Source organism: Rousettus aegyptiacus, unplaced genomic scaffold, assembly GCF_014176215.1.
Source record: "Rousettus aegyptiacus isolate mRouAeg1 unplaced genomic scaffold, mRouAeg1.p scaffold_m13_p_4, whole genome shotgun sequence".
In the NCBI taxonomy this organism is placed as follows: domain Eukaryota; kingdom Metazoa; phylum Chordata; class Mammalia; order Chiroptera; family Pteropodidae; genus Rousettus; species Rousettus aegyptiacus.
The window spans coordinates 149850255-149862769 of NW_023416307.1; the positions used below are offsets into that span (position 1 = coordinate 149850255).

The window sequence follows — 12515 nt, forward strand, 5'->3', positions numbered from 1 at the left end:
GATCCCCGATCATGGGGCCCCCATGAAGATAGCCGTAGACGCAGAGTTCCTCAAGTCCCAGAATCTGACATCAGCCCTACCTGACCTGTTAATGTATTACCTAGAAAAAGTCCTTTATTTGGTCTGAGCTCTCATTTTCTCCTCCGTAAAAGGAGATCATTACAAACCCGCCTCCTGGGATTGTCGTGACCGTAGAGTAGGAATGTAGAGTTCTGTGCAACTGTGAGTCATTGTCATCCAGCCCAAGGGGCCGCGGTTTTCTAGAGACTCTGGGGAACTTCCCTCAGGGATATTCTTGAGGGTTTTCTGCTGAGTCACTCACAGGTATAAAATGCCACATACCCACCACAGCTACACACCTGAAACTTCCTGTTTATTCTGAAGTGGCTTGATGGCTGTCTTGTGGTGTTAATCTTTCCAAGACATTAAGAGGAAGAAGGCGAGGGCCCGCAGAAAGGAGCTGGGACCAGGGTTTTCAGCTCTCCCCCCATCCGACCCCTCTTCACCCCCAGCAGGGTCCTCTCCTCCCCACTAGGTGGCGATGATGTTGCACTTCAGGAACTCATTTCTGGCTCTCCTGGTCCTCTCTTCTACTTAATTTACTAGGGCAGTTCTCTTCTCAAAAGAAAAGTAACAAATATATATATAATATATATAATGTATATTATATGTATATATATGTATGTGTGATATAAATATATTAAAACATACAGATATAGTTTCCCTTAACCACAACTCTAAATCCCTGTCATCTCCTCCAAAATGACAACAGCCATGTTTGTGCATTCATACACGTATAATGCATTTAGAAATATAGTTCCGCAAATGTATCCGTGTTTTAGGAGAGTCAGCATCTCACTCTCCATATTCTTCTGCCTCTTTCTCTTAACAATGAGTGGGAGAGATGTCGGCACACACAAAACTACGCATAGTACCCGCAAAAGATTGCATCACGTGGCCCCCAGAAAGAGCAAAGGAGTCAGGGCAATCCATCCGGGGTGCAAGCAGTAATGGTGCATTGCCTGTCGAGAATTTTTAAACAAAAATAAATGTAATAGAAATTCGGGTTTTTTAACGATCACTTTGCACCAATGCAGGGAAAATTCTAAGCAGTGCTAGTGATGAAAGACTTTTCCCTGTTGAGACAGGCTGCTCCCAAGGTGTGCCCAACCCCCTGGGTTTGCCACTGCTCCGTGATGGGGAGCAGTCAACAATCAATAGTTCCCATAATGATGGATATTTAAGACTTTTCAGTGGTTGATGTTGTAAACAACACTGCGGAGAAGATCATTGTGCAAGCCTCTTTATACAAGTACAGGATGTAGAACTGCTGACCAGGCATATACAGATCTTTAATTTTAATGAATACTTGCCAAATTAAGATCCCCAAACCTCACAGCAATTTACATTGCCATAGAACTGCATATATTGTCAGCGATACGTAGTGCTCTCGGTCTGTTAAATTCTTGCCTTGCCAACTTCATGTGAGGAAGAAATATATTTGTTTACAGTTAACATTTTCATAGTTACTCCTGAGGTTAAGTTTTTTTTTTTTTTTTAATATTTAAAGCTATTTGCATTTTTTCTTCTGTGGAAGACACATTTATATACTTCTATTACTTTATTGGACCTTTTGTCTTTTTCTTATTGATTTTTAAAACTTCGTTTTATTTTCTAATTTTATTGTAGATTTTAGTTATACTTTGAAAATATTCTCCCCTAGGCTATCACTTTTGCCTTAACTTTATATTTTATATACAAAAATTTTTGTTGCTAATAATTTGTCAATTATTTTGTTAATAATAATTTATCAATTATTTCCTTTTTTATTTTGTACCTTGTTTAAAAAGGCTTTTAATCCCCGGGCTTATAAGACTATTTTCCTGCTTTTTTTCCTAGTACTTTTTAGTTTAGTATTTTACATTTAGTCCTTTAGTCCATCTGTACTTTACTCATCTGGATGATATAAGATCTAACCTTATTTTTTTCAAATTAAATATTTGTTACCAACTCATTACTAAATAATTCAGCCAACATCTACTGGCTTCAGATACCCCTTTAATACATATTAGCCTTTATTTCTATGAGCCTGTTTTTTTTTTTTTTTACTCTGTTTTGTTCATTGATCCAGAAGTTTCATTCATGTACAAATACAATTTTATTTTAATTATCATAACTTTATAATGTATTTTGGGATGGTCTTCCCTTCACTGCTGTTTTTGTTAATGAGATTTTATAAAAGTGTCTTGACTTTTATCAACCTTTTACTCATATAAATTATTTTCTTAAATCTACTCAAGTTGCAAAAAAATTCTTTTTTTGTTTTGCTCAGACTGCTTCAAATGTACTTATCCATTTAGGAATCATTTATATCTTTATGCTATCGAGCCTTCCCACAAGGGCCTCATACCTGTCTCCATTTATTTACTTTCAGTAAAGTTTTATAGGTTTTTTTTTTCAAATCTCTTATTCTCGTGAAGTATCTTATATATTTTGTTGATATTGCGAATGAGATCGTGAGACCCTTTAGTCGATTATGTGTTCTCAATGGGTTTTGCTGGTGTAGAGAACACAATTGATTTTACGTTTATATTGTATAACTTAGCACCTTAATAGATTCTCTTATTAATTCTAACAGTCTTTCAAATGGTCCTCGTACTCTTCCGGGTATGGAAGAGGAAGACAATGATATTGTCTACAAGTGATGACATTTTCGTCTTCCCCTTTCTGCCATTTATACTTCTTCATCTTGCACTGGTGGCTGCACTGTGACCTGGTCGTGACACCTGCCTTTGCCTTGCCTCTGTCCTTTATCACCTGCTTCCAGTATCTCCCCGTTAAGTGTGAAGCCTCCTCTGCGTTTAGTAAATATTATCAAAATAAAGAAGCGTCTGTGTGTTCCTAGCTTCCTAAACAATTTACATCAGGGATGTGAGTTTTATTTTACCAACTGCTTTTTGGCATCTATTGAGGTGATCATGTGGTTTTCCTTCTATAATCTGTTGATGTCACAAATTGCATTGATTTATTTTTAAAGTTCTGAGTCATATTTTCATTTGATACATAAATCTTATCAGACTGTGATTTCTTGCTATAAAAGCTGCTTCCTATTTATGGGTATACATTTTTATGCTATCGTGTTCAGTTTTGGTATCGGGTTATATTAGTGAACTGGAAAGGATTTCTCTCTCTTTTTTTTTTTTACTCTTTTCTAGAACACTTTATATGACTTGACAATTTTCTGAAAGTTTGGAAATATTCACCTATAAAGCGAGTTAAGTCTGCCCCTTCTAAGAGATGGACCTGGGTAGCTTTGTAGGTAAATTTCATATATGAAATATTTTATATATTAGAACACATAGTAAAATTCGCGTGATATCGTTAAGCTCCCTTTTGCTTTTTTCGTTCTGCAGCATTTTCCCCTGGGTTTGTGTTAGCCTTTCCTCTTAGTCATTCTTGAATGAGGATCACGCTTTCCCCACCCCGCTGCCAGTATCTCGCATACTCCGGTCATTCCCCCATCTCCTCTCTGCTAGCTTAAGATGGTAGATTTTCCCTACTCTCATTTCCTTGCTCTGTGTGTCTTAGAACAGATGGCTGAGAACCTGGCTACAGTACTGAATATGCACATGTTGACTAAGTGGATGAATGGCAAACAACGAAAACCATTGTACACTTCCACGTGGTTGTTACAGTCTCCATCCTAGGGCTTTACATGTCATGCCCACACCTCCTAGGATGCAGCTTGGCACCATAGCTAGTTTCCCTCTACCCACGTGCATGTTCTGGGGAAAATACATTTTCTAAGAGGCCATAAAACAGGTCAGGATTCAGGGGGATTTGAGATTAGAGTTTATCTTTGGATGCTTAAAAAGCTCTACCACTACACTAGAAGACTCAGGAGTTGTGTTTCTGTTTGTTTTATTTTGCTCTACGATGAGCCTTTATCTTACCTTCTGGACCAAGGTTTGAAGTTGGGAGGATATTGGTGGGGAGGGTCAACAGTCGTTCTGGCTACAGCAGGTCCTTTGAATGTCATTTCATTATGACGTTGATGAGAATTTAGCAAGTCCGTCCCCAGGCAAGGCCACTCTCTGTGTGGAGTGTACGTGTTCTGTCCACGTCTGTGTGAGTTTTCTCCAGGGACCCTGATGTCCTCTCACATCCCAGAGACGTGCGTGTGAGGTGGATAGGCGCGCCCACGTTGTCCCTGCTGAGTGAGTGCGGGGGTGTGTATGAGCGAGGCCTATGGCGGAAGGGCGTCCTGTCCAGGGTGGGCTCCCGCCTTGCCCCCCGAGCTGCTGGGATAGGCTCTGGCCCGCTGCAACCCTCAACTAGAATAAGTGGATTGGAAAACAGTTATCTTGTTTTTATTCATCGTTCTTAAATGTATGTGTAGCTCACATTTATTTCGGTGTTTACTAGTAAAAGTGTTTTGGGTATTTCTTTGGTGATGTTTTTGTAACCAGAAATATGCTGTAAGAACTTATCTCTTATTTATGTCAATTAGCCTGTGGTTAAATTGGTTTAATTATACATCATTTTACTGAAAGTCCCAGTTTCCAAGAACCTAGCAACGATGTTAAGTGAGGACTTATTTTGCCCATTTTTCTTTAGAGATGTAAATGTTTGTTAATCTACTTGATACATATTTCACAGCCAAATATTACTAAGTTGTTTTTGAAGCTTTTGATCATGGCGATTCCACCCATATTTATGACATCACATGTCCTGGGGATCGGATCCCTGTGTATAATGTTACACGAAGTCCTTATGGACCCCCAGGCCAGGCCACCGCTTAACATTACTATTCTCAACTCCAATAAAACTTGAGGTCTGTCCTGACAATGTTTAGGATTCCATTCTTTACGATTTTGCTCAGGTATCACCTATTCCAATGTCCCTTCCTTGACGACATTCACTTCAACCAACTAGGTGAGGCTTCCTCCTCTGAGTCCCATTGAACCCCCGCATGTGTGTCTGTTGTACCCCAGTGTGTTACCAGGACCTGGTCAGAGGTCACTCTCACTTTTGAGCTGCAGTGGCCCACGCAGGGCCCAGCACAGAGCAGGCACTCAGTACATCCTCGCTGAATGTGGTAAAGAAATAAGCTTAAGAAAAACCAACCAGCGTTCAGATGAATTGACAAGTTCAGTGTGTCAGATCCATTGAGTGGAATGGTAAGAAGGTGACCAGGTGTGAGTAGGAAGCCAGTTGCTGACCTCCTGGCTAATTTAGTACATACCACAGCAGTAGCGGCCAAACCATTTGATAGATGCAGCTTAGGCTGGTGCTTAACCCTCTGTAGTCTGACCCAGGCCCGTTTCCTTCTCACCCCCAAGCTCTACAGTCTCTCTCCTCTCAGCCTTTTTCTTCTAACTACCCCAAGCAGTTTCGTTCACACTGAGTCTTACTGGTCCTGCCGCTTTCTCTTTAAGGATGCCTGAGCTGTATCTACATGTTGAAACCGTCCTCATCTTTCAAGAATCTATTCAGAGGCCATTCTTCCCGTGGAGCTTCCGCATATCCCCAAAGGACTTCCTCTGTCTCAAGCATGCTAATAGCACTGGCTACCTCTCATGAGGCTCTTATCATTCTTGCTCAGGACCAGAAAAAAATGGTCCTTTCCAAAGGACCCATTTTCTTTTATCAATCCAGTGATTCTTTTTCTCATTTCTATAATTTGTTTCCTTCTAATCACCTTTATATAGACAGCTGCCTTGAGCATTTGTCCAATTACAAACTGTATCAAATAAACTTGATGCACAAACATCAGAAAGAATGAAAGAATCTGTCACGCATCTTTTTAGCAAAACAGGATGGCCCAGATTCTTGTTGTAAAATGTGTGATACAGCCCTTCCTGTGGAATGACTAACTAAATAAAAATACTGTATTTTCTTTTGTCCTTATGAATATATTGTTTAAACATTGATTCTTGAGTTTGAGATAATTCACCTAGGACACTATCATCTAAAGACTTTTAGTCTGTGATTTTACATATACAATCAACTTCGCCATCCTTGTTAGTCTAGAAAGCTGCTCTCCTCTTTGAAGTCATCTTCTGAGTCATCTGATAATTGTGAAATATTGTTCTCTGTCAGATTCTTCTCTTTGCCATTATGAAATTTTGAATTCTCAACTGTAGGCAATGAGCTGAAAGCTGACTCAAGATAGTGACGATTTATTTTGCTGTTGAATCATCCTTCAAGGCGATTCTATTCTTCTGTTTTGTTATCTTAGTCTTTTTTAGCATAATTGGGAATGACTGATGAGTGTAATGAAAGATATTTCCCAGGATGACGAAATAGCAAAATACTTCAATAGAAAGGAAAAATAAGATCACAAAGATCCCATCGTGTACCTTAGATTTTAAAAAGGCCCAATGAACCCATAGAGTACATCCAAAATAGAATGAGTTTTTTTTTATTTAAAACATAAGTAAATTTTCTCTTCGTTCTGTGGAAGCCCTTCGCAAAAGAATAAAAGCCACGAAATATCAAGTCTTACTAACAGTTTGAAAAACTCAAAGAGGAAATTAAAAAGCTAAGATTGGGTCTTATGGGCCCTGATGGTATGCTGAGGGTTATGTTGTTAACATTCCGTACGCATCTGTCCAACTCAAGGCCAGGAACAGAGAGTCACAGATGCCATGCTGTCCTTGAGTTCTCCAGGCCTGGTCAGGGGTCTGCTCATAGAAGGAGCTTAGGTAGGAGATATTCACCAAGTAGAGAGTAGGAGCCGGAGATATAATTGTTACGCCGGAACTGTAATTATCAAGGGAATGTCACACAGTGGTCCTCACATATGTGCAAGGACCTTGCTCCATCTCAAAATTGTTGTGCTCTGCACAGAATACCATTCTCCCTCCTCTCTCTTTTAGCTGGGTTACTGCTACACTTCAAATCTCAACTCAAAGATCGCTTCTGTAAAGAAACTTCCCGAACCCCCAGCCCCTTCCATCGGGTGCCCCTTAGTGGGTTGGCAGAGCCTCCGTCCCCACCCTGCTTCCCTGCACCCATCGCTGTGACTGTACATGAGGTTTCCGTGTATCTCCTTCACTAGGGTGGCTCGCCAGGTTGGCTCAGCCCTGCATCAGCACCAGCACAGTGCTACCTGTGGCGGGCACTCGATATCTATTTTGTGAATGAAAAACACTGAATATCGGATTCAAATACCTTTTCAAGTATAGACGCTCACCTGTCTGAACCCTTTAACAAAGTGTTAAGATGCGTGTGTTTGAGAAAATAAAAGTAAAAAGTAAAAGGCCATCTACAGGGGAAGCAGGTCAAGCAAGAGAGTTGTTACTTTCCTGGACGATCCTTCACGTGTTGGGGGGTGGGGGCGGACAGGGGCCCACTGGGGACAACAAGCAACGTGACCGGCGCAGAGGCGTCCTCAGCTCATGATTCTGGTTTTCATTTAGGTGTCAGGCGATTTATCAGAGACCGAGCTCAGCAGTGAGGCTCGGCACCCCCAGACGGGCACAGACATCACGGAGGAGAAAGTGAGAAGCAGGTCGTTCAAGTTAGCAATGAAAATGAGTGAGAAGGAGACGTCTTCAGGGGAGGACCAGGAGTCCGAGCCTAAGACGGAGTCTGAGAACCAGAAGGAAAGTCTGTCCTCCGAAGACAACAGCCAGAGCGTCCAGGAAGAGCTGAAGAAGGTAAGGGCCGTGAAACCACCTGCGACAGCTCGGTGCCTGCAGCCAGGGTGTGGGGAAAGGTTCTGCGTTCGCACAGAAGACAGACCCAAACCCTGGGAGGAGGTGATCTCAGACTCCCGGCCTCCAGCCTGTGCCTAGGTTCTGCCTACAGCTTCTCCAAGCTTGTTCATGCTAGACTTGGCCACTTTAGAGTCAGAATATCGCTGCTGCCTCCCATGGAAGGGCAGGGGGGTGGGGGAGGGGAGCTAACGTTTGTTGAGTTTCTCCTATGTGCCTGGTGCTTTGCCCATGTTGATTAGTCCATTGAATAAAACCCTTTGAAGTAGATGCAGGCCTTTTGGCCGATGAGGAAACTGAGGCTAGTCATGAAGGAACTTACCCAAGGCCCACAGCTAGTAGGTTTCAGAGCTGGGGCTGCATCCCAAACCTGTCTGACCTCAAGTCATGGGCTCCTTCCCTTACAACGAGCCGCCTCTTCTGTGACTCACATAATATCTTGAAACGTCTGGATTTCTTTGCACTTGTGATCAGATTTTTCGTGCTTTGAGAGTATGCCATCTAAGCCAACAGGTTGCTGGTGGCCCACATGCATGGGTGAATGAGCCCCCTTCACCTGCTCAACAGCCAAGTTGCGGTACCATGGAGTAGCCCGGCCAACCTAGCAATGGCCACAGGTGTTCAAGAGCAGCCCCAGAGGGAATAGGGAGCATCCTCCATGGCTGAGCCCCCGAACCCTGCAGCACCTCGGACTCCACCTTTCACTCATTTTCATCCCGCCCTCCATCACCGTGGAGTCCTCACTCGTAAAGGTGCCAGGCCCTCGGCCTGTGGATAGCACACAGGTCCTTCCTGTCACGTGTCTATGGGTTGGAAAGCGCAGCTTGGCCGTCACAGGCAGCCCCGCCCCGGGATGTGAGCTCCAAACCATTGCTTCCCCAATGGTAATAGGTTCTGATTCTCTCTGGTACATGAACCGACGCCCTGTTATGGTCACATTTGTCTGCTAGAGCCGGGAGCCAGATGATAACTGAAGAATATCAGTGATCATTTCTTAGAATGGCTCTGCATCCTGCTGGCTCTGCATCCTGATGGTCCCAAGGCTTCAAACGCTCATGCTGTTCCGGCGGCATGCCAGGCCGGGATGACTCAGGTGCTCCCGCCCCTCTGCCGCCTGCAGCCTCACCTTCGGGACGCACAGCCACCAACCTGCCCGTGCTCTTCCGGGCAGGATGTGAACAGGGAAAGGAGGAAGCACTGGGGGGAATCCCGGGCTCTTGGACCAGCCACCCCCCCCCATTCTGTCCTGTGCCCTGGCTTAGCAGGAAATCAGGAAGTTGCTTTATTCACACTCCCAAAGGTGGCAAAATTTAAGTTTGTCCCCCAGCCTACCATGACTCAGTGAATTAAATATCAACCAGGTATCACTCGCTGTATGTAAAAATCCGTGTCGCAAACTGAAAGGTAATTCATGTATTTTCATGATCAGTCGTGGGCTACTCCGATTAAAGGAAAACAGAAATTCAGGTTTGCATATTGAATATTATTTAGAAGAAGAAAGACATAGAGATAGGCTTCAGGATTAGACTAAGTTTAAAATACAACCGTGCAGCTTATAAACTCTATGGACTTTGGTTAGTGTCTTAACTCACTGCCTCTACTTAGAACAAGCCAGTGTCGTTTTTTGCCTGCTTATAATGCATCACCTCTGAACTGGTCTCGCTGCCCCTCTAGGCCCTCCCTGGCCCCCCAGTCCTTCCCCACTTGTCAGGGATTGCCTGACAAGAAGCCTGTCCAGAAGCCCACGTCTGTCATCATCATTATTATTATTATTATTATTATTATTATTATTATTATTATCGATCCCCAGGACCCAGCCCAGGTCCTCACTGTTGATTAGATAAACACATTGTACCTTCATCTGTCACATGGAGATAGTCATACCTTGTATAGAGTTGTGAGGATTGCATCACACAGCACAGCATGTGACACATAGCAGGAGCCCAGCAGTTATTAATGATCATATCCCCTCTAACAGCCTCAAGAGAAAATAAACCTCACTGTCATGAAATAACGTCCCTCTGCCGACATCAAAGGAACAGCTTAGTCAGCACTGGCAGAGTCAGGCCGTAGGTCTGTAACCGCGTTCGACGCTCTGTCGCGTTATGCAGGATGTGACGCGAAAATACCGCATCCGAACCGCAGATTCCCATCTTCGGGATAAGGATAGCCAAAGGCTTCCCCCGTAATCCGACCACAACTAATTTGTACACTCACAGGCGCACGCACACGCACACACTCACACATAGCGTGTTTGGGGAGTGGATCTGAGCTCCGATAACTGTTCCAGAAGCTGTCAATGTTCACCCTTATCTGTTTACTACGGTTATGTACTGGCCCAAAGTCCAACCGCCTGAGTCCCCTTAGGCAGCACGAGCGCCTCCTCCTGTGCAGAAGGCAGGCTGGACGCCAGAGAAATCAACTCCCCGGGGACAGCCCTAACCAGTGACCGAGGGGAAGAGTGTAAATACTCCAGGTCCGTTGTCCCCCTTGGGTGGTGACTCTGGGACAGGAGCTGCACATTCATGTCCCGAGTTCCCCAGCAGACTGAGCTCTGGGCAGCCACGGTGATGAACAGCTCGGCGAGGCAGCCCCCGCCGGCCCCTTTCTCTTGACTGCCTCACTTCCCCGCTCCTCCACCACGATTCCCTGGGCTCGCCTCCCAAATAATCTACGGGCACTCAAATCCTTGTCTCTGAGTCTGCCTCTGGGGGGAAACACACGGTGACGGGACCCAAACAGGAGGGTTCCCAGTTCATAAACACTCGCTTCAGTGTTGTGACTAAGCGGCGAGGCAATCCGGATGCCTAACTGGCTGCTAATTGCCTTTGTCTTACCAAGGGGGGCCTCCCTTGACACAGAGAGAGATCTTTATCCAGACAGTCACTGTCCCTCCTGCCTCCGCCACTGGACCTGCTCTCTGGGAGCTGAAAAAAAAAAAAAAAAAGGAATGTACATATTCCTATAGACACGGTGACATCAGTGGCAATTCAGTGTCCTTAGTCTGAAAACCCATCCAGAAATTAGAGCTTCAGAACCCTAAGAGTCCAGAATCTGAAGAACTGTTTTAGAAACATGCTTTTTGATTAGAGCGAGCCCTTAGCTATGGGCAGACTTGTTCCTGGAGTTGGCTCGCTTTGGCTGGGTGTTGGGAGCCCAGTGATGATTCAAGGATGGGGACTGCCATCTGCATTTTAACTAGCTGAAGAATGAGCTTGTAGAGCTTGGGGGCAGCCCAGAAACCTCCTGGGAACTGGATTCCCAAAGGTTCATGTCTTTTTCCTTTACATCAGCTTAGTGCCCTTGAGCCTCAGTAATCAGCTTTCCAAACCATGGGGCCCTCAGAGCCCAGGAATGAGCATTTGCTTCTCCTCACCACTGGGCAGGTGGCCCTGCCGTTGGTTCTGTAACAAAGTCCTGGCTGAAGTGGTTCTTAGAACCATTTGGCTCTAGGTACGGAGGTGCCGCATTCCTGAAGGAGGAAGGAGGAGGGATGCAAAGAAGGGCCAAGGACTCCTGGCCTGAGTTTGGAGACCACGTTCAGGAGCTGAGTCTTTCACAAACCCCCTAGTCTTGCCAGGCTTGGAGCAGTGATCCCCCAAGGTCCCTTCTGGCTTCAAAATCTCATGGTTCTAGATATATCATGAATTAAATAGGTTTTTGTTTTCTGACATAAGTATCACTTGTGACACTGTTTGTATAATAAATGACATCCTATATGTCAAGCTTTTAGAAGAGAGGTGTTTGTCGAAGGCCCAAATTAGTATATTCTTACACTACAGTCAAATTTATATATCCAGTATCCTGAAAGCTTTTTATTTAAAATGTCTTTGTTTATTATTAGCACACATAGCTGAATCGTTGTGCGTTATTTTCACAAGGGAGTCACAGACAAGCTGATCATCTCTCATATTTATAGTTTCATGGAATACTTCTCATCAAACCACTGAGATGTCTCTAAACTAATAAATGTCTTTCGATATGAATTCGTGCATCTTCTCCTGGCTGCTCCCCATTGGCTGACATCAGGCCATGTGGAAACGCAATCCAGAGCCTTGGGTTTCTGAAATTTAATGTGCTTGCGGGAAGCTTTTTGTTGATATCACAGCGTTAGCATAAAGTCAAGTGCTGTCCGTGTGTGTCTCACCCTTGTAAAACAACTCACCATTCACAAGAGGCTCCAATGTCTCTCATCCCAGGCAACATTTTATTTCAGAAGAGCATCTCCATCTTTAGCCGGTGCCGAAGTGAATAAATATAGTGTTAGGTATTCACTTGTATCTTACAAACCACACCGATCTCAGGAGGCCGTGTGCCTACTGAGGAATTAACACCTCTTTTCTAACTTTCTATTTGACTGCTGCTGTAGGAAAAAAGAGAAGCTTTAGCTGTCCACTTAGAACTACAGCTCTTATCCTCAGTGCTGGAACCGGTGAGGAGGGTTCATTTCCTTCGTGTTTGTGGTCATTGGCTCCACTCACTCGCATAACCCTGTCCTGTTGTCGGAGTGCAGGGGGAGGGCAGGCTGCCTGGGTGGTAAGACAGAGTTCCGAGTTGGGACGTCAGCAGAACATCCTCCTCTCTGGGCAGAAGGTGAACTGAGCACTAGAGAAGGATGGTCCGGAATGCGAGTGCGATGCAGGTGTGATCTGAAGGGCCAAGATCAACCACGGTGGCCTCAACCGCAGCCGTAGAATGGGACATAGATAGCACAGGTGGATCGAAGAGAGAAGGGCAGAGGAGCTCTAGACGGTAGCGAGAAGGGTCTAGAAAGCATGGAAGTGGTTCAGAGCT

At 44.4% G+C, this 12515-nt stretch overlaps 1 protein-coding gene across 2 annotated transcripts in view; it reads left to right on the forward strand.

Annotated features, from left to right (window-relative positions):
* The window catches only part of LOC107499608 (myosin VIIA and Rab interacting protein), a 233796-nt gene that overhangs the window by 190969 nt on the left and 30312 nt on the right, over nt 1–12515 (forward strand). For both annotated transcript variants that reach the window (XM_016123962.2, XM_016123960.2), the window contains exon 11: nt 7425–7664. In XM_016123962.2, coding sequence (XP_015979448.2) covers nt 7425–7664 — 240 coding nt within the window. The remainder of the gene's footprint in view (nt 1–7424; nt 7665–12515) is intronic.